Source organism: Vicia villosa, unplaced genomic scaffold (assembly GCF_029867415.1).
Source record: "Vicia villosa cultivar HV-30 ecotype Madison, WI unplaced genomic scaffold, Vvil1.0 ctg.000011F_1_1, whole genome shotgun sequence".
NCBI lineage: Eukaryota > Viridiplantae > Streptophyta > Magnoliopsida > Fabales > Fabaceae > Vicia > Vicia villosa.
The window spans coordinates 2,450,396-2,472,928 of NW_026704941.1; the positions used below are offsets into that span (position 1 = coordinate 2,450,396).

General features: G+C 31.4%; 1 protein-coding gene across 1 annotated transcript; it reads left to right on the forward strand.

Moving 5' to 3' along the window:
• Nucleotides 1-214: 214 nt before the first annotated feature.
• On the forward strand, nt 215-3,384 carry LOC131621768 (uncharacterized). Its single transcript, XM_058892812.1, has 10 exons — nt 215-758; nt 878-972; nt 1,133-1,200; nt 1,330-1,373; nt 1,494-1,571; nt 1,663-1,816; nt 2,039-2,191; nt 2,312-2,422; nt 2,698-2,766; nt 2,918-3,384. Exons 1-10 carry the CDS (start codon nt 502-504, stop codon nt 3,014-3,016), a joined length of 1,128 nt encoding a protein of 375 aa, XP_058748795.1. The 5' UTR covers nt 215-501; the 3' UTR covers nt 3,017-3,384.
• The last annotated feature ends 19,149 nt before the right edge of the window (nt 3,385-22,533 follow it).

Here is a 22,533-nt window from a genome sequence, read left to right on the forward strand (position 1 = left end):
AAACTAAAGCAAATAATCGTTCCGGAATCAAAGGAAGTAAAATTGTTTAACTTTTATTAGCACTAAACATTTCATTTCAGAAAACATTGGTATATAAATACTACATTATTAATTACATTATTAATTATTAATTATTCTTAATAAAAGCTCAACATAACATATTAATTATTAACAACATTATTCCACATCCTAAACCTGTAATTTGATTACCGTTCCTTCTTCATTTCCTACTTTGTCTCTTTGATCAATCAATCAATCCTTTCATTTTCACTCTAATTAACCAGTTAATTAATAGTTTAATCATAATAACAGTAACACTAATCAACTTGTGTTTCGTTTTCGTACGGTAAACGCCGTTAGAACCGCTCTATCATCATCTCACACCATCTCAATTATCCAATTCAATTTTTTCCCCTTTCTCTTTCTCTAGGGTTTTTCTTCCACCAATTTCCCAATTCAATTTCACTATCTCTTTTCATTCCACTACGACGTCGTTTCACCATGATGCCCCCGGGCCTCGTTTCCAATCTCCAAGAAGCACTTCTCAACAGAAAATCAACCACCAATCCTCAACCACAAGATGATGAACCTAACGACGCCGTTTCGTCTTCCGCCGACGAACCCGTCGAGTTCGATGAATCTAAACCTATTGTGTTGCTCACGAATAGCGAGGGAGTTGAATCGCCGGGTCTTACGAACCTAGTTGAAGCTCTCGTTCTTCAGGGACTTTACAATGTTCATATTTGCGTTCCTCAATCGTGCGTTCTGTTTAAGAAATCGATTTTTGATTTTTGATTTTTGATTTTTTTTGTTATAGAATTTGAATAATGTGGAATGTGTTTGTAATTTTTGTTAGTTGCTGAAATGGTTGCTTTAGGGATAAATCTGTTTCGGGGCATTCTGTTACGCTTCGAGAAACTGTGGAAGCTTGTTCGGTTAAAGTTAATGGTGCTTTTGCTTTTGAGATTTCGGGTATAATCTTCATTCATTCAAATCTGTTTCTAAATCTGCTTCATTCAAATTGAAAAGCTAAATTTTTTTATCAAAAAAAAAAAGTTTTTATTTATTTATGATACTACTAATAGAAATGAATTTGTTATTGTTTTCTGATTTGTAATTTATGATGATTCAGGAACTCCGGTGGATTGTGTTTCGTTGGCTTTATCTGGGGCATTGTTTTCGTGGTCAAAGCCTGTGTTGGTTAGCATTTATTGTTGTTTTCTTTCTTACAAATGTAAATTGAATCATGTCTGTGTTTGTTGTCATGATGAAATGCTGTGATATATATGCATCGTGATTTGATGTGATTTGAATTGAATTGAATTTCAGGTTATTAGTGGGATTAACCGGGGATCAAGTTGCGGTCATCACACGTAAGTTAGGGATAAATTATGTAAATCTGACTTTCCCACTTTTCATGTTGTAATCTTATGCATGTATTGATTTCGTTTTGAGATGTGTATCTTTGTATCCCATGCTTTGAAATACTCTAGGTTTTACTCGGGGGTTGTTGCTGGAGCTAGGGAAGCATTGTTATGTGGTGTACCATCATTATCAATATCATTAAACTGGTTAGTTGATGATTCTGGACATTTGGTTTTTGGTTTCGACCAGGGTTTCATGCTAATGATTGTGAATTGGTGGTATCTTATCCTGTTATAGGAAGAAGGATGAAAGCCAAGAAACTGATTTCAAGGATGCAGTAGAAGTCTGTTTACCGTTGATAAATGCAGCTATTAGGGATATTGAAAAGGGAACTTTTCCCAAAGAGTGCTTTCTAAATATAGAAATTCCGAGGTCACCTTTGAGCAACAAGGTGTGTAAGTTTTATTATAAATCGGATGATTTTGTTTTTATATGTTTCACTGCGTTGTGCAAATACTCTAGCCCTCTAGGTTTTTTGTTATATATTGTACAAAATCAAGTGTGCATGAAAGTATTCTAGTTGGCCATTGGAATTGGATGAACAAATGATTTCTTTGTTGTTCCTTTCTTGCATATTGTTAACACTGATGCAGTGGTATCCTTTTATTGACAGGGTTTCAAATTGACCAAGCAAAGTATGTGGAGATCCACTCCAAACTGGCTAGCTGTTTCAAATAGCCGCTATCCAACTGGTCATTTCTTGGCCAACCCACAAGGTGGCCTAGGTCTTCAGTTTGCACAGCTTGGCCGAGATGCATCTGCAGCTGTAAGTATTCCACACTATATACAAAGCATGTGCTATGTTGATATTTTCTGTCTAGTCTTAGGAGGGATTTTAGTGCATCTACACTGTCGATGCTGATATTAAAATTCGTATCTTGTTCAGGGTGCAGCTCGTCGGTTAGCTACACAGAAAAAGAATTTGGAGATTATAGAATCAACTGGAGCTGCAGGAAAACCTGATACCAACAGAGTGAAAAAATACTTCAGACTAGAGGTAAATGGGAGGATGAGGGGGATCTTGATTAGAGTTTGTTATCATCTTGTACAACTCCTATTAATATCGAAGTTAATCTATTTCCAACACTAACTAAGTTTAGATGATACCAGTTTGTGGAGAATAGATTATCAGAGAGGTTACCTTCATCCTTGAGAAGATTTATTAAGTTTTTAACCATGAGTTTTATCGTTCTTTGTATTTTAGATTTTTAATTTGTTCCCTTCATACATTATGTGTAAGTGAACTTAGCTACATTCTACTTGTACCTTCAGTTTTTGGAGAAGCAGCAGGAAGAAATAGAAGATGAAGATCTGGATTACAGAGCACTTGAAAGTGGATATGTAAGTTGGAACATTAAATTATTTTCTCAATTGATATACGTTCTTGGCAGTTGCACGCAACTATACAAGTATCTTCATGTGCTGTCATACATGTACCAATTTTGTCCCCTTCTCATTCTGATGGATTCTTGTATATGATTTGGAGAAACAGGTTGCAGTGACTCCGGTATCTGTTTCTCCTCATATTGAAACCGATATTCAAACGACAACTTCAGATTGGATTTCTGCTGTGATTCCCGGTGGAGACTAAATTAAAAATTCAGTGTGTTTGTGTTATGTGTACATCAGAGATTTGAGAATTCTTTTTCCTTTTTCTTCTTTAAAGCAAAGATGGAGCAGAAGTGGTAGAGTCATCACACCAATTCAATAGTTGATTTGAATTTGTACTCTTTATTTTTACACTTTTTTTTGGGTTTCCTTCTTCATTGTTTCATTTCCCTTGGCCACTTAGTTATTTTATTTCTGATTTGAAGCAAAAGCTTCTTGTAATTTGTTGGGCATGTTTTAGAAAAATGCCATTTGGTCTGTTTGTAATATCTATTGCTAGCAAAACACTGCAACACAGCTTGTAACATTTGTTTCAGATAGTTAAACTTTGGATTGATTATTTATTAGAAATGTGATCTAATGGATACAGTTTTTGTTGAAAGAATTAAATTTTCAAATTGAATGCAATTAGATTTTGTAAGTTAAGTTTGTTTATGAATTTTGAAACAAAATTAATGACCGACAAGTAATAATAGAAGTAACTACTGTGTTTAATGCCAAAACTGGTCTACCACAGAAGATCTAGTGTAGAGCAGACATTGATGAGATGGAATTTAATCATTGTCGGCTTCATGAATGAAAGCATTGAAGGTTCTTTTACCACAATGTTTGGCTTCTATTAGTACGGCTACTAAAACACTTCATTCAAACCAAACAAGCTAGCTACTAGTATCTACTAATCCTGATACATACCAAAATTGTATGAATGAGTCATAAATTTATTTAGTTTTATTTTGATATCCTAATTTACAAATGTTAAGTACTTTGGTTTTTATAGTTCTTTTCCTTTCTATTATATTCTTACACTTTGATCCTTTATATAGTAAATATTTTAAAATTTAAGAGTAATGTTTGTAAAGAATAATTTGTCAGTTTTATAGTTTTACAAGTATAAGTTACTTCAACTGCTAAGCTTATTAAACATTATAAATTCAATCAAATATTTTAATAGTCATTAGCTAATTTAAAAGCTATATCAAATATTTTATTAGTCATTAGCTAATTTAAAAGCTATGAAATTATCTTATCAACCATTTTCAACTATCAAGGCCCCGGACTTGGATCCTCTCCTTTCAATTTTTCTTTCCACTTCTCTCCTTCACTAATTTCTCTCTATCTCTCTCTTATATTTCATCTCTCTTATTTAATTTATAATTTTTTATTAATCATCTATTTTAATTTACACTTACTTGAGTGAAAGAGAAGGAAGGAGGGAAGGAGAGGATCCAAATTAATCAAGCCCCATAGTTTATGGGAAAAGACTTAAGTGACTTTGAAGCGCCAAAGTCATAGTCACTATGACTGTGCCTTTTTCTCTCATTTGCACTTCAATCTCTCTCCTCTCATTTTCCTTTTTTTTTTTCCTCACTTTTTCTATCACGAAAACGAACTAAAGTCACTAAAATTATGTCATTTCAAAGTCATTGAAGCCTCATCCTAGTTTATGAGAGCACATAACATACGGGCAAATGAATATGTATAGAAAGTGAACCACTAAAATTTTAAGACTCATGTTTTAAAATTTCAAAAGTAAACTTATATTTGATTAAATATATAACATTAGTTAGATTGAGTTATATTTAATCTACATAATTACCAATATTCATTTATTTAATTAAATAAATCATATATTAACATACTAATATTTAGGGTTGGAAATGAGTCGATTCGAGTTGAACTCGCCTCAACTCAGTTCGACTCGTTAAGAATTGGTCGTGGTCGAGTTCGAGTTCATCTCAATTTTTTTCTAGCTCAAACTCGACTCGTTAAGAATTGGTCAAGTTTGAGTTCATCACAAACTTTTTTCAGCTCAAACTCGATTAGTTAGAAGTTCACGAGCAACTCAGTTCAACTTGTTAGGTTTATCTCATTAGGTTCAACTCGCTTGTTTCACGGACTTAAAAGTAATTTTTAAAGTATATATATATATATATATATATATATATATTTGACATTTTAAATTAATATATTTTTAAATAAAAATAAAATCTGTCGAAAAATAAAATAAAAGTCATTAAATTGAAATTTATACGAGTTGATTTTATTTGTATAATTATTTTTAAAAATATTTTGCTCACTTAAGAATATAAATTATCAATTAAAACTATTAGACTAAAAGGAAAATGAGGCATGCTATGTTTACACTCAATTTTCCTACAATCTATCTACATAGCTTTTTTCAAAGCATGGTAAGCATTAGCACAAAACACAAGGCAAAAAAAAAAAAATTTAAAAACAAATGTACATGAAAGAGTATATAAATACGGTGTTGATATCATTTTTGGTGTAATTTTAGCATTTGTGAAAAAAATATGGGACTAAGATTTGAAGCAAATACTTAAACCTACTCTTAAAGACAATATGATCTATCTCATATATAATCGAGTTGACTCATGAACCTAACGAGTCGAACTATGTATAGTTCAAGTTCAGCTCATTTAGTTAATGAACTTAGTTTTTACCTCATATTCAACTCATTTGATTCATGAACCTAGTTCAACAATTTAATTTTCGGATCGAATTTCGAACTATTTTTGAGTTGGTTCGGTTCATTGTTAGTTCTACTAATACTAATGTGAGAGAGATGATTATAATGTGAGACAATATCACGCAAAAAAAATCATTAAAAAATCATCTCTTTAAAATGGAATTAATGATAGATTTAGAGTTTGAATTAATGACAGATTAAGGAATATTTTTGAATTTAAGCATGATGTTCATCTTAGCGACAAATTTATCATAATATATATTATTAAAGATTCTTGCTTCACTCACCGTTTTCTTGGTCTCATTCTTAGTTTTCTTATACTTTTTTAAGTTTATGAATTTTACATATAGATCACTCTTTAAAAGAATCCTTTTTCTAAGTTTCGGAATTACAACTAGACCACTTTTTAAAACAATCATTTTTTACCTTAACTTTACCCATGACACTTTTCCACCACCGTGATTCTTTACCTCTAGGTCCAAAACCTCTTGATTTATCCAACATCTCCTTAGCCACTTTTATAATCTCTTGAGCCATCTTATTCTACATATCATTTGCACCTCATTATGCTTGTCCAAACCCTCCCTCCAAAATCTTGTCTTGAAAAATTCCTTGTGTTTTACTCTGCAAACGCCACTATTTATCCGTGGCTCTACCATATGACTGCTTCTCTTTGTTCTCTCTTTAATTCTTACATGTATAATAAATAAATAAATAATTGAAGAGAGATAATGTTAAAATTTGAAATAAATGAAAATTTAAATTATAAAAGTGACAAGTATAAAAATAAAAATAAAATGGTGGTGGAGTATATATAACAAAGGTTTTATGGTTTAAGGTGCTAGTTGCAAAATATGAGATGAGGAAAGGTGATAGAATTTTGGGAGGAGATAGTAAGACATCTAAATGATGAAGGGATTTGATCGGTGTTAGAATGAGGTTGGTGTGAGTGATTAGGGATGTACAAAATATTCGGTTGTGATGCTCAAGTCTATAACCAACTCCAAATCACTTTTAAATATTCAAATATAATTGAATAATTATTAACTAGTTTAGTTATTAATGGCTTGATTATCCATTCATATAATCTGGATATAATTAAATGGTTATTAACCGGTTAAATTATTTTGGATTCAATTATAATCTGGTTATTATCCAAATCCAAATATTTTAATTCTCAAAATAAATTATTATTTTTGAAAGAAAAAAAATTCGGAAAAAATAATTTTCAAAACTGGATTTTTTTTAAAAACCGGTTATATAATCATAACCAAATTTATGACCGATTTTATAATCATTTTTGATTAAAATATGGTTATGATTATAATTCCAAACCATTTAAATAATTTAAAAATGATTATGGTTTGGTTTTTGAAAATAACTAACCATACACACCCTTATGAGTGATGATGGGTGGTTTGATGCCAATAGTAAGAGAATTGTAAGCAACGGGGAGAACAACCTGTTTTGAAAAAATAGATGAATTTTTGGGTGCTAGGTTTACAAGACTTTATGACCATATTTAGATAGGAATATATTAGTAGTGAAGATGTACTGGGTTGGGGTGAGGGATCATTTGAGATAATTGGAAAGGGAGAAGGCATTTATTTGTCTGGGAGAAGGAAATATTGGAGGAGTGTTTTTTGGCGTTGATTAATTTTAGTTTGCAAATGCATGTTCATGATAAATGAGAATGCTGGCTTGATTCTGAAGAAGGATACTCCATCAATGGAGGTTATTATTTATTAATTAGGTGACTTAGCCATACTATTCGATAGTAAAGACAATCATTTGTAACAAGTTAGGTCTCTCTCAAAGTTTATCTATTTGCTTGACTTCTTTTCTTTAACTGGCTCATATTTGTTTGTTTGGTGGAAGAATCCTAACGGTTTTTTGGTTAAGGCAATTTATGAGATGATTATAGAAGGTGACTCTAGGAGTCAAGGCTTGGATGAAAACGTTCTAAGGAGTTATCTTCTTTATGTAAAACTAAGATTCCGAATAAGATGTCTATTTTCGGATGGAGGTTACTTTTGAATAAGATTCCCAATTGGAAGAATTTGGCTTCTCGGGGTATTTTATTCGGCTAGGATAATTTGGTTCGTCCTTTGTGTTTGTTGGCGGAGGAGGATACAAATTATCTTTTTGGGAATTGTTCGGTCACTTTAGGATGGTGGAGTAGTTTCTTGGATTGACTTCATATTGATGTATTCGCTATTTCAAATAATTTATTTGACCGTCTTATTGCTCTTAAGATTTTTTGTAAGTCTCTTTTTGCTGTGAATACTAGATGGCTTTTCAGTTTGACTTTTTGTTGGAGTATTTGGTGTTGTAGGAATGAAATCCTCTTTAATTGGGGGGGGGGGGGGGAGGGATGTTGGTCAATATAAATACTTTGGAGATGATTAAATTTTTAATTTGGGAATGAATTATCACTTTCTTTAAGTTGAGTGACAACCTTGTTTGGTCTATTGGTGTGTTAATCCCGCCTCTAGTATTGGGCTTGTCTAGTTTTTGTTGGTTAGTGGGGATGGTAGTTGTTTACTTCCATATCATTTTTCTTTATATGCTTTTGGGTTAGCACCCCTTATGCTATTTTAATATAAGTCCATTTGCTTATAAAAAAATAAATAAATTTTGCGGATCGCATTTGATTGAAAAAGATGTTAGGATCGGTTTTTAGATGATTTGGGTAGCGTGTAGCCAATGTAAAGAAAATATTTTTTAAAACTGTTTTTTTTTTATTTTAAAAATCGATTATATAATCATAATCAAATTTATAACCGATTTTATAATCAGTTTTGATTAAAATATGGTTATGGTTATAATTCCAAACTATTTAAATGAAGGATAGAAAAACACTTAGAAATGGGGGGTTTGAATAAGTGTGACTTCAAAAACTTGTAAATAAAAACAATTAACACAATTATTTTTATCATGGTTCATTGTTAACGAAACTACTCCAGTCCACCCCCTTAGAGTGATTTACCTCAACTGAGGATTTAATCCACTAATCCAACTGATTACAATGGTTATCCACTTAGAGACCTTCTAAGTCTTCTAGAGTCTGCAAATCACAACTTGATCACTCTAGGAACCTTTTAAAAACAATGTAAAATAATGTTTACAAGAGTAAAATTGCTTCTAATAAAGCTGTAATCACAACAGTGATATTTCTCTTAAGTTCTAAGCTTAACACTCACTAAATATTACAAAAGTTTGTGAGGTTGAAGATGAAGTTCGTGAGATTTGAATTTGACAGCGTTTCAGTATTATGCACAAGTGTTCTACTTTGCTTCTGATCAGAACTTCTATTTATAGGCGCTGAGAGGAAATGACCGTTGGGAGCATTTAATGCTTTGCGTGAATAGTACAACTCTGCATTTAATGTTTCACACTTTTGTCAACTACCTCGAGCCTTGCTTTTCCTGCTTTTACTGACTTTGCCTTTTGTAGCTTCTAACGTTCCTTTTGTTAGTCAGAGATTAGACGTTTCAGTCTTTCATCTTGTACTTTCTTCTGGACTCAAATTTTGTGAGTAAAAATGTTTGAATATCAGAGTCAACAGCTTGGTGCAGAGCATCTTCTTGTCTTCTGACTTTGAAGAGCTTGAGCGTGATACCATCAGAACTTCAGAGCTTGTTCTTCAGACTTTCATTCTTCTGATGCTTTCAGTTCATGTTCTGATTCTGCTTGATCATCTTCTGATGTCTTGCCAGAGCATGTTCTGATGTAGCCATCCAGAACCTTCGGAGTGAGTTGCTTCTGAGAGCTGATTTGTGCACACTCTTTATATATTTCCTGAAATTGAAAATGCAAAGGATTAGAGTACCACATTATCTTATACAAAATTCATATATAATGTTATCATCAAAACATAGAATATTGATCAGAACAAATCTTGTTCTAACATTAAATAATTTTAAAATGGTTATGTTTTAGTTTTTGAAAATAACCAACTATGCACACCCCTGTGAGTGATGATGGGTGGTTTGATGCCAATAGTAAGAGGATTCTAAGCAACGAGGAGAACAACATGTTTTAAAAAAATAGATGAATTTTTTGGTGCTAGGTTTACAAGGCTTTATGACCATATTTAGATAGGAATAGGTGAGGGAACATTTGAGATAATTGGAAAGGGAGAAGGCATTTATTTGTCTGGGAGAAGGAAATATTGGAGGAGTGTTTTTTGGCGTTGGTTAATTTTAGTTTGCAAATACATGTTCATGATAAATGAGAATGCTGGCTTGATTCCGAAGAAGGGTACTCCATCAATGGAGGTTATCATTTATTAATTAGGCGACTTAACCATACTCTTCGACAATAAAGTCAATCATTTGTAACAAGTTAGGTCTCTCTCAAAGTTTTTCTATTTACTTGACTTCTTTTTCTTAACTGGCTCCCTACTAAGAACATTCTTGTCCACTATAGTGTTTCGAATCCTAACTTTTAGTCCATACTATGGTGGAGGTGAAAATGATGAAAATTATAATTTGTTTGGTGATTCATTGCGAACCATAGCAAATTGGCTAGATATTTAGTGACAAAGACTTTTGGAACACTGGTTCTTGGATTTGGTTAATTAAATTTCGTGAAGGCTTTTCTTATGAGGATGATGGGGAGTCCCTTGTGGATCTGTTGAGACTTATCAATTCGGTGCAGCCCGTGATTGGAGTTTCAGATTTGTTTTTTTGGTGGAAGAATCCTAACAGTTTTTCGGTTAGGGCAATTTATGAGATGATTATAGAAGGTGACTCTCGGAGTCAAGGCTTGAATGAAAACGTTTCTAAGGAGTTATCTTCTTTATGTAAAACTAAGATTCCGAGTAAGGTGTCTATTTTCGGATGGAGGTTACTTTTGAATAAGATTCCCAATATCGATACTTTGGGGATGATTAAATTGTTAACTTGGGAATGAATTATCACTTTCTTTAAGTTGAGTGACAACCTTGTTTGGTCTGATTGGTGTGTTAATCCTGCCTCTTGTATTGAGCTTGTCTAGTTTTTGTTGGTTGGTGGGGATGGTAGTTGTTTACTTCCATCTCCTTTTTCTTTGTATGCTTTTGGATTAGCACCTCTTATGCTCTTTTAATATAAATCCCTTTGGTTATAAATTTTTTTTTTGCGGGTCGCATTTGATTAAAAAAGATGTTAGGATCGGTTTTTAGATGATTTGGGTAGCGTGTAGCCAATGTAAAGGAAATATTTTTAGGCGGTGGTGACTTAAGCCTAAGAAAAAAATCCCTGATTTTAATTTTTGGTGGTTATTCTAATAGTTTGCATCAATTATAATTTATAATTGTGGCCGATGTCTTTTTGTTATGTTAGTCTTTATTAATATTATTGATAGAATCCATAAAAACTATAGAAAAGGGAAAATATAAAAGAATGTTATAAACTTTTTATTGATCAAAATGAGAATTTAATTCATAAAATGATACAATCATACTTATACAAACTAAGAGTATTATTAACCCCATATTTTGTAACTAACTTACAACTAATAACTAACTCTCATCTAATATAATCAATTTGTAATTAACTTGAACTAAAACTAATATCTCTAACACCCGCCTCAAATTGGAAGGCATTTACAACACTTCTAATTAGGAAATAACAACACAAATGTAATCAACAAAAATACAATTATAGTGTGTTTGGATGAAACATTTTAATGAGGAAAAATAATTTTTTAAGAGAATTTAAAACGACTCGACCAAAATTTATTGTTTAGATGAAAAATATGGAGAATCGTTAAAATAATATAAATTTTTGAAATATTTTATTCAAGTTAAATTTAAGGAATTTCAAATGACACTAAAAAAATAAAAAATTTGAAATTGTTCATTCACTCAATATAACGTGAATGTTAAATCGTTTATTGTTATTTTTTCAAATTTCGCAAGATGATCCTCATATTTTAAGAAAATTTTAAATTCACCCCAAATTTTTCTAGAAAATTGTAAATAAATCCCTAATAATTTTCAAAATTTTAAATCAATCCCTTCAAATTTTCAAAAATTACAAGTTGATCCCTATTTTTCATGTTTTAAATTCGGCCATAAAATTTTAAAATTTATGAAATGATTCCAAAAATTTATCAATGAATCGTTTTAATGCTCCATCCAAACAATTTTTTTAAAAATAAATAGATTTTAATTAAATCATTTAAATTGCTTAGAATTTTGAATTGCTTAAAAATTCTCAATCATCTCATTCAAAACACACTCTTAATGTAAAAAAAAAATAGTAAACTTCAAATTGATTGCAATTGAAGTGCATAGCTTTTAGAAGTTTTAGACCAATTCTTGGATCTTATCAATCTTCTTTTGGTGTCTCTACAATATTTTCTCTAAAACAAGAAGAAACTCCTCTCTTGGGGAGCAACCTTCTAAAATTTCAAATAAGTCAACAAAAGTTTTGCCATCAAATAAAAATCAAAACTCAAAATTTTAACCACTCGAAGAAAACAAAGGTCAAACACTTAACCATCAATAATGTTTAATAGACTAAGATAATTAACTGTGAGACTAATTTTATAAAAATTTAGTTTTATCTTTCTCTTCTTCAATCTCCAATAAGAAGTTTAGTAACCTTTAAACACCCATTCTAGATGCTTTAAAAAGGAAGATAAGAATCCAATTTTAAATTGTCTTACATTTTCTTATAGATCAAGTGTTTTAATGAAAAAGGAATAGAGTGGAATTATTTGAATCATGAATGAATAATTTTGGGCCTACACAAAGGTCAACAAGTTGGGCTTTGATCTACTTTATGTCCAAATGACATGAAATGAGAGGCTTGTGGGCCTGTTTTTGTTGATCTTTACTGCAACCTTTTTTGTCCAAAATTGTCACTTCACATGTCAATTTCAAAGACTTGCATGTTATTATGAATGAAATGCAAGAACCTCTTAGCCTAGATTCTTCTCACCTTTGGGACACAAATGTTGCTTACTTTATGTGCATGTTTGATTAAGATGCAAATTGATGTCAACAATACATGATAATGTCTCTTTCTTTCTTTCACAGAGCAACAATGATAAAAGAGTTTGGAGGTGAAAATTACTTCAATCTAAGCGGATTTCACGCCAAGAAAAATCCAAATAGGTTGAACTACACTTTTCACTTGTTGCAATACTAACTATATATATATTGTGTGTTTCTTTATTCTATAAAATTAAGTTAACTAAAATAGGAGAGTGAGGCAAACCTTGATTTGGGTGTAGCAAGATAGGAGAGAAAATAATATTCTTATAGTTGAAAAAATTATAACTTATTTTTGTTTTATATTAACTATCGCATTTAATTATTTTATACAAATTAAAAAATTTATTGTTTTTTTTTGTCAAATTCAATAAAAGACTTTGGGTAATGAAATGGAAAAGATTTAAAGAGATTTATTGTAAAGATATTGATCAAACATGCAATCCTCATTTGAATTATGGTATCATGTTGGCACTTGTGGACATGGAGGAACAAAAATATTTTTGATGAGAATTTTAATCACCTAAATAATACTACTACTTAGGTGATTCTCATACAGATTGACATTTAGGTGATTCTCGTGCTGATTGACATAAAGGACGAAATTCACTTGAAAAAGCTAATATTAATCTTTTAGGTGACAACCTCCTTTGAAATGGTGTTATTTTAACGGATACTTTTTGCCGGTAACGGCTAGCGTGCTCCGCCTCTCTGCTCCTTCATGTCGCCTTCTTCCTGCCTTTCATGGTTGTCTCGCTATTATTTTTGGAAACATACTTACAATCTTCAGGCGCTCAGGTTCTGATTGGGAAATCCACTCCTCAAAATGTCAAAACATTTGCCTCAGTTTTTTCGATAATGTTAACATCCCATTAAGCCAACGGCTTATCCCTTGCTTGAAAGGGGACATATTAGTCATCTCTATTTATGAAGAAGAATACAACCTTGGGGTGGAAGCTTGTAAACATCATCTTCATGGTCGTGTTTGCTCTATGAATTAGTTTTTAAAACTTGCTCATTCGCGGTGGTGTGAGACATGTATGTCTGAAAGGATATAACTTGTAGACATGGAGTTATTCACCTTCTTCAAATCGAGAGTGTTCGAAGGCTTTAATTGACCCAGTAACCTAAAGCAAAAAATATTAATATTAATAATTTGGAAGAAATGTGCTTAATACTAATTAAGTGATATAATTAAAATAGAATTATATCTAATATTTAAAATGATATTTTTTAAAAACTGTTTTCTTTTACAAATGCGACAATTATTATGTTGTGATGTCTCAATGTGAGAGTAAGAAAAATCCTGAACTGAATGATTTTAATTTCTCTTCTCTAAAGAGGTTATGGAGTTTAATTAGGGATGATCAGGGATTATGTTTGATCAATTTCATTATTTTTCATTTCTACCTTGTAGTTTTGTCTCTTATTTTATGAATTTGATCCCTAAATCTAAGTCTCTTACTCTGTTGGAAGATTTCTGGCCGATATCTCCGATGAGATCTTTGTATAATTTGGTGTCTAAAGTGTTGACTACTAGACTTGGAATGACAATAGATAAGCTTATTTCCACTAATCAATTGACATTTATTAGAGAAATATTGTTGGTTGATGAAGTTGTAGCTATGAATGAGTCATTGACTTGGCAAAAAGAACACAGAAAGCTTGTCTTATTTTTAAGGTGAATTTTGAGAATATGTATGATTTAATGAGTTGGAGTTTTATGAATTATATGTTTATCAGGTTTCAGTTTAATGATAAGTGGAAGTCTTGGATGAGAGCTTATATTTTTCTGGAAATCTTGTGGTGCTCATTAATGGGTGTCCAACTAAAGAGATTACCATCAAAAAGAGTATGAAGCAAGGGGATCCTCTATTCTATTTTCTTTTTCTGCTTGTTGTTGAGGGGCCTAATGGCTTAGTTTCTTGGGTTATGGATCTCGTGCTTTACTCCGGGTAGAGAGTGAGATCCTCTAATTTGGTGGTTTATAATCTTTAGTATGCAAATGATATTTTCTTTTTGGCGGTCCATACAGTTGAGAACTTGTGGAGTATTAAGGGATCCTTAGAGGTTTTGAGATGACTTCATGTCTTTAGGTTAATTTCTTTAAGAGTAGATTTATATGAGTTAATGTGGACTCTATCTTTTTGGACTCTACTAGTGATTTTCCCCACTATAAGATTAAAACCATATCCTTTAAGTATCTAGGTTTTCCCGTGGGGAAAATCCTCGGTTTGAAACTACTTGGGACCCAGTAGTTAATTTTCTAACCAAGACACCTCACTCTTGAAAGCACAAATATGTCAGTTTTGGTGGTCGAGTGGTTTTACTTAATTCAGTGCTTAATGGCATCCCTATTTTCTATTTTCTTTTTTTAAGATGAATGTGAAGGTTTAGAAAAAGATGGTAAAAAATCAAAGAAGGTTTCGAGGTGCTAAGATCTCTAGGGTCAAATGAGAGACAATGTGTAAATCTAAGAGTAAATAGGGGGGGGTAGAGGTTTGAGATCTCTGACTGATTAACTTAACCCCCACCATATAAATGGAGATGGATATTAATTACAGGTGCTTTTGGTATTTGGTTTGATATTTTAGTTGCTATATATTTTTCTTCAGTTATTTCTTCTCTTCAGGTGGAGGGCCATGGGCTTCTAACCAAGTTCTAACTAGTGAAAAAGTGTGTCTCATATTGGGTCCAAAGAGGATGATCTTACTTATTAATTTGTTGATGGTATCTTAAATAAAAATGAAACCAGGCCTCTAGACTTATTTCTAGAAAGATCCATAGGTTGGATCCATTCCTCTTAAGAATAAGTTCCATTGGATGTTTACCATCTTTAATCAACCTGATGAGTTAGTGGGAGAAACCAACTTGTGGGAAAATAGGAATCTAACATGGGATTTAAGGTGGTGGAAACCTTTTTTTATTCGTGAATTACCAATTGTTGATAATCTTCATTCTATTCTTAAAGGCTTTACTCTCTTTGAATATAGTTACATGTAATTAGATTCATTGAAGATATGTTATATTCTTTGTTGTTTTTTCTTATCATACTCAGTTAAACCTTAATAACTCTTATTTTCCTCTTACCTTGTTGAGGATCCGACCCTTTCTCTCATCTAGATTAACTGGATTCCTTCTAAGGTTGAAGTCTTTTCTTGGTCGCTTTTGCAAGATACATTTTTATCTAGAGAAAACCCGTTTAAATAGGGGGTGATTGTTGATCTAGATGAGATCCCCCGTTCCTTTGTGGGGGTTAGGTTGAGTCGGAGTCTCATCTTTTTGTCACTTGTGAGTTAACTTTGTTAGTATGATATAAGTTCTTTTCATGTTTGAGTTGGTATGTCATTTTATCTGGTGATCATATATTTATGTTTGAGTTTTTCCTCTCTTTTGGTGGTAGGGCTAAGTCTAGCATGGTTTTTCTAGAACTTGCCATTTTGTTGGCTGGTCTATTTAGATGATGCGTAGCGATGATATTTTTACTGGTGTGTCAACAATTATGAAAGAAGTGGAGGAGAAAAGTCTTTGTTATGACTTGGAAATGGTTTTTAGGTAGATCAAAGGTGACCTCATGCACTTTCTCTGGTTGATATTAGAACCCTATCCTCTACCTTGAATCTCTTGTGAATCAAGTTTTTTTGTCTTGATTTTGGGTTTAATTTTGAAATGTGGTTTTTAGTGTTTCTCTGTGTGGGTTCTAATCTGTTTCTCTGTAGGGATAACTTTTTAAGTTAATTGGGATTTTTTTCTATTGGTGTTCTTCTAGGCGCTCTTGTTGTTATTGTTTTGGTTTTCGTTTTTGTATTTCTGTTTTTTTTTGGTGATCAGTTTGACACATCTTGTGTGATCTGAAAATAAACCTATCTTATCTACTCCGGTGATTTACCATATTTTTACATTATACATTAGTTTTCCATTATTGAAAATCAAATTGAGATTTGATGAAGTGAATCTCTGATTCATCTTTATTGACATTGTATTCATTTAATGATCAAGTGTTTACACACAAGAAAGAGAAGCTATATATAGACTTATAAAAAATATTGGTTAGGAGTTTAACAATCTTTATTCTTCATAACCATTTTTCTAACAATTTTTTAATCACCATACTAACTATAGTAACTAACTCAACTAATTCATTTTACTACACTCATAATACCCTCGTAACAGATTTGGGGATGAGGCATACCACAATTTTATTTGGATATTTTTTTTATCATTATATGATTTTTCATTCCATTTTATTTCAAATAATTGAAATAGTCTATTTGGTAAAGTCTTGAGAATAAGAAGGTACAAGAGCGAGAGATCCTGACTTTGAATCCCACATTTTTTTTTATTTTTTTCCTATTTTATTTTGTTTCTAATTTTTTTATTTATTTGCAAAAATCTCAAAATCACAAAAAAAGGTATTTTTAATCCTTTTATATTTAATTTTTTGTATTTTTAAATTATACATTTTTAAAATATTGTATTTTTCACGTTTTCCATTTTAATTAAACAAATAAAAATAAAAATGGTAGTTGTTTTATTCAAACTTTTGATCCAAGTCAATTAATATTGAAAATTTGATTTGATTATCTTTATTTTTGAAAAAAAATGAAAACCAAATATTTTAATTGTTAATTTTTATTTTGGTCTTAATTATTTTCCATTTCAAGTTAACTAACTTTCTATTATAAAAAGCAATAATTTCTAATCATTTTGGGGACACTAACAATTAGACCACAAAAGGACAAAAACAAAACTCCCTTCTACTCTCACGTTTTTCAAACTTTTTTAATTTTTTAGATTTCTTAGTTTAATTTAATTTAATTTGTTTTGTTTTTGTTTTTTTTAAGCCATATGATCGTACATGATGGCTCTTTTCTTCATTTTTTCTTCTTGTTAAATACAGTTTTGACAATTGGTCCCCATTTTTTTAGTTGTTTGATTTTGCTCTCCTAAATTTTAACTGTATGATTTTATTTTTATGGGTTTGTCTATTTTTGTATTTGATAGTTCTCTAATTATATGTAGACTAAAGTTTTTTTATTGTTGCTTTTTCTCTTTTATTTTTATTTTCTCCTCTATAATTCTATTTTTCTTTTCTTTTTAATAGTTAAACTTTGAATGTGATATTTTAATATTTCATTCAACTTAAAATATACGGATAATGTGAGATATTGGATCGAACTCTAGTATGGCCGAAGGGTAGCTTCTTGGTTCGACAGGGTTAAGCATGATGTCGAAGGTTGTTCACATGCTTGTGTCGAAGATGCTAGGGTTGTTAGCATGTTAAATTAGGTTTTAGTGTTTAAACCCTAATTTGTTAAGTTAGCTTGTTTATTAAGTTGGCTTGTGTAATGGGCATTGTGGAAAAAGCCCATTAGTTAGTATGTTAGGTTTTATTATAAATAGCATACTAGTCTCTCATCATTGCTAAGCTGCAAAACCTAATATAGGGTGAGAGAGGTTATTCGTTATTCTTGTAAACTTGTAATCTTGTTTTAAGAGAAAGTGAAAGAATAACAGTTATAACCAATTCTTGTGTTCTTCTTATTCTCTTTCCTCTTCTTCCTTGTTTTATACTTTGTTCTTGGCATTGAATTCACAACAGATAAGCATACAATATCCCTTATAAAAAATTGAAATTCTATATGACTAATAGAATTGTTTGATTTTGGGACTTTATATTTAAATATGAGGGAGTTATTACCTAAAGAATTTGTTATTTTAATTGGATACTGATATATGTATTTTTTAAAATAATTTGTCATTATACATAAGTTAAATAAAATATTTAAGTTTTTCTAAATATTATATTCAAAGTTTAAATAATAAAAAGAGAAGAAAAATAAAATTACAGAGAATAAAATTAAAAAAAGAAAGAGAAAATGAAAAAATAGAAGAGGAATTTAGTTCACATGTTATTAGGGAACTATCAAATGTAAAAGGGGATAAACTTAAAGTGATAAAATAAAACAATTGAATTTTTGAGGGCCAAAATCAAATAATTAAAAATTTAAGATCAAAATCAAACAATTAAAATATGGAGGATCAAAATCACACAATTAAAAATTTAAAAAATTAAAATTAAACAACTAAAAAATTTGAAAGGTGAAAACTGCAGTGAATTTTTGTTTGTTTGTTTTGTTTTGTTTTGTTTTGTTATTATCATATTTTGTTCTAACGGTTAATATTTCTAACACGTTTGTCCTAATTCACAATGTACCTAATCCACACTAGATTTTTTTTTTCATTTTTTATCCATCATTTAAAGCAATGTTGAAAGATCTATGATCCATCTCAGCCTAAATGACTGTACTGTGTTTAGCTTTAACCTATATGTTTTAAAGAGTTTTTTTATTTATTTATTTTGGTATGTATTCATTGTTATTCTAATCTATGTTTATACTAAGATTAGCCAAAAAACTGTGAATCCTACGTATCTAATATTTTCCAGTTAAGAACCAAATGTTCTAACATCAACATATTGTTTGTATTAGTAATTGTATTCATGTTATTTTTCCTTCTATTTCTTACTTTTATTTTGTTATTTTTCACTTTTACTTTATTATATATATATATATATATATATATATATATATATATATATATATATATATATATATATATATATATATATATATATATATATATATATATATATATATATATATATATATATATATATATATATCATGTCGAGATTTCTGTGTAAAGCTCTAACCCGAGATTGAAAAAAAACATAGGCTTAAGATGATAGTCCTATCTTATCAATTCAGGGGATATCCATCTCATGGATTGGTATGCAGACTCCACTCAGAATAGGCCTGTTCAAACTCGTCTTCAAGGTGGGGGCCTGCCCCTCGTTGTGTTAATAATTTGGATATGGTCCATGACTCTGGGAACCTTTACCTAAAACTCTTTTGATCATTGGTTAGTATCGACCTACGGGGAGTTTTCCTCGTTGGGTTGGTGTAAGAACCTCACCTAGACGAGGTCCTTTTGCGGGTTGTGGTGTAATGAATTTTCATTATAGCGACAATACTATCATTTGGGATCTGTGATTCTAGGAATCTTTATCCCAAAACCTTAAGGTCGTTGGTTTGTATTTACATGTGAGACATTTACCTCGTCAGGTTGATACAAGAAACCTCTTCTAGAGGAGATCCTTGTTAGGGTATTATCGTGTCACGAGTTTCTTTTCAATATTTAAACACTTTTTGGACGTGGCCGTCAATTATCTTCTATCATAATACAATTTAAGAGTTTTCTCTTTTTGGTCGATTCCTTAGTAAGCTAGTGGGATAAGCCTGCTATTTTGAGGTAGAGGCAAAAGAAGGGTTTTAGGTGTGAATATGGCAATAGAAAATAGTCTAGGGGATGAATAGGCTTAAAGACAAAAATTCAACCAATTATTCAATTAAGAATTTATGTGAGGTTTTTCAGAATTTGCGTGCGGAAGATTGTAGAGCAAAAATGTAAAATTACACTCAATAGACAATTTTTTTTGAAATCTAGGTATTCGGTCTTGTGACCGACTAATCCAGGGGGACCAATCCTACCATCCACTTGCGAGGGCCCCGTTTAAAGTTAGAGCAAAGCTCAATATGGTTTGTCCTAACTCCTGAATTATTTGCACCCAACGAGATTCAAACCTAAGACCTTGAGAGGAGCACACTCTCGATAGACTATTATTAGGTAGCAAACCAAATCACTTTACAAATATCGTAATGATTAGATGAGGAAACATGATATATGCAATTTATTCAATTGAATTAATTACAAGATGTGGTTACGCAATTTATAATAAGTCAAATTTTAAAAGCACGATGTTTCGCATCTTTTAATCACCACTAATGCTCTTAATGGCTTTCCAATTTAAACAAAACCTAAGCTTGTCAAATTAATTAGATATTACCAAAATGTAAACCTAAGCACATATGTACTATGAAATGCAAATAAAAGAGTGAGTGAGTGAGTGAGTGTGTGTGTGTGTGTGTGAGAGAGAGAGAGAGAAAGAGATGATACAGTGACTTAAAGTGCTTCGACTCTTTCATCCTTGCGTGAGTCTACGTGCACTATTAAAAGTAACTGCATAATTCCATTAGATTTTGACAAATATACAAAGAGTTCATACAACCACTTATCCGTAATAATACTGAAGACAATAAAACTTTGATTTTGGATTTGACTTGTATATACGACCACTTGCCAAACCCTTATGCGTAATCTTTACTCGATTAACGCTTCCAATCTTCCAATATATAACACCAATGCTGCTCCAAGCCTTCGTATGTAGCAATAAACCCCTTGATCGTACCGATTCCTTAAGAGGTGAAATTGACTAAAGATGTAAAAAGAACTCTGCCTTATCCGTAACCTTCCAAACAATTCACTACTAAGGCAATTATGAAGAGAATATCTTTTTCTTTTCAATTGAATTTATCAGCACCAGTGACAACAATCCCAAACTTGCAAGAACCTGAAAATATTTGAACAAATCTCAAAGAACTATTAGTTTTAAGACAACGTCTCTGCTGGTCAATTAACATCCACTCATAATTAAGATGTGAAAAGGAAATGACGTTGATGATGAAAGATTTCTGATTGCAAGAGTTTCCAAGATTTTCACGAAAAATTCACAAAGCAGTTATGAAAAATTTCACAAAGCAGTTATGAAAATTTTCAAAAATGATTATGAATTCTTGCTTGAAAAAGTTTACTAAATGCTTATATATGTGCTTGAGATGAAGCACACAAAAGTTTGAAAAAAGTTGGTTAGGTTCGAATCAAGGTCAAAACATGTAATGTGTCAAATGAGCAAGTGAGTGGAATAAAAGAAAATCTAAATTTTTGACCCATTTGTAGTTGATTCGAATCAAGTACAATGTCTGATTCGAATCATAGGCCATGTGATTCGAATCATGTGTAATATGTGATTCAAATCAATTTCTCCAGGGATCAAATGAAAAACCACAAAAGTTTCATGATTGGAATCATGTGTAAGGAATGATTCGAATCAATTTGGACAGAGGTGACATAAAAAGGTTTGATCGAATCATGTGAAGAACCTGATTCGAATCAAATGGTTTTGGAAATATTTTGGAAATTCTGTTTGATTTGATTCAAATCAAATTATACGTGTAAATGATTGATTCAAATCAAATACCTCAAAAACTTATTTTTCATGATTTTAACACTTTTTGCACGTGATTTGAAAAAAACGCGCAAAGCTTTTCTTCCACAAAGTTATAGACTTGACTTATAACATTTTGATCAAGTTATAACATAACCAAAATGTTTATGTATGCTAAAATATATGAATCATGCGTGGACAATCTATGAGGGAGACTGAACAACGATAAAATACGAAAGTAAACAGACAAGCAATCAAAACACAACCGTATCAATATTTCTCCCACTCCATAAGATGAGGATGTGCAACAATAATTTACCATAGGGATATGCAGCTACAAAAGGGTGAGTCAAAATTGGCGAAGAATGAAGCAATTGATGCTGGAGCAGTTTTACTGGAGGGTTATGAGCAAATTATTTATAAGATGTAGAATGTGTTTAGGGAAAGAGAAATGTGATACAATGCACAACTGATTTCCTCAGTTTATCTTAGTGTAATGAATTGAGGGAATCAGAGAGCTAGAAGGTGGCCCGATACATCAGTGACTTAAAGAGATATTTGTAGGAAAAGACGGGTTTAGAGAGTGAATGAACCGTGGTTGAGGCATCCAGTCTAACTTGGAAGGCAAAATTGATGGAGAAATATCCTTAAAATTTCTCATCTTTTAGGCATTCTTCCTAGAGGAACATTGAATCAGCAGACGATAAGGAAAAGAGTGCAAAAACCAGGGATTCCAACCATAGGAATAAGTGAACTAACAACCCTAGCAGCGGATTATTGAGGGATGGATAGATGAATACAATTGGATTGTTGAGGCTACTAAGAAGAAGGACTGGAAAGCAACTCTTCTGAAAATAGCTTGTGCTGAAGCTGTTTATGGCATATGGAGTTACAGAAATG

Excerpts from the sequence above, each read along its gene's own strand:
- LOC131621768 (XM_058892812.1), top strand. The coding sequence starts at position 502 with ATGATGCCCCCGGGCCTCGTTTCCAATCTCCAAGAAGCACTTCTCAAC. Across the intron at positions 1,572-1,662 it reads TTATCAATATCATTAAACTG|GAAGAAGGATGAAAGCCAAG; the intron begins GTTAGTTGATGA and ends ATCCTGTTATAG. Across the intron at positions 2,423-2,697 it reads AAAAATACTTCAGACTAGAG|TTTTTGGAGAAGCAGCAGGA; the intron begins GTAAATGGGAGG and ends TTGTACCTTCAG.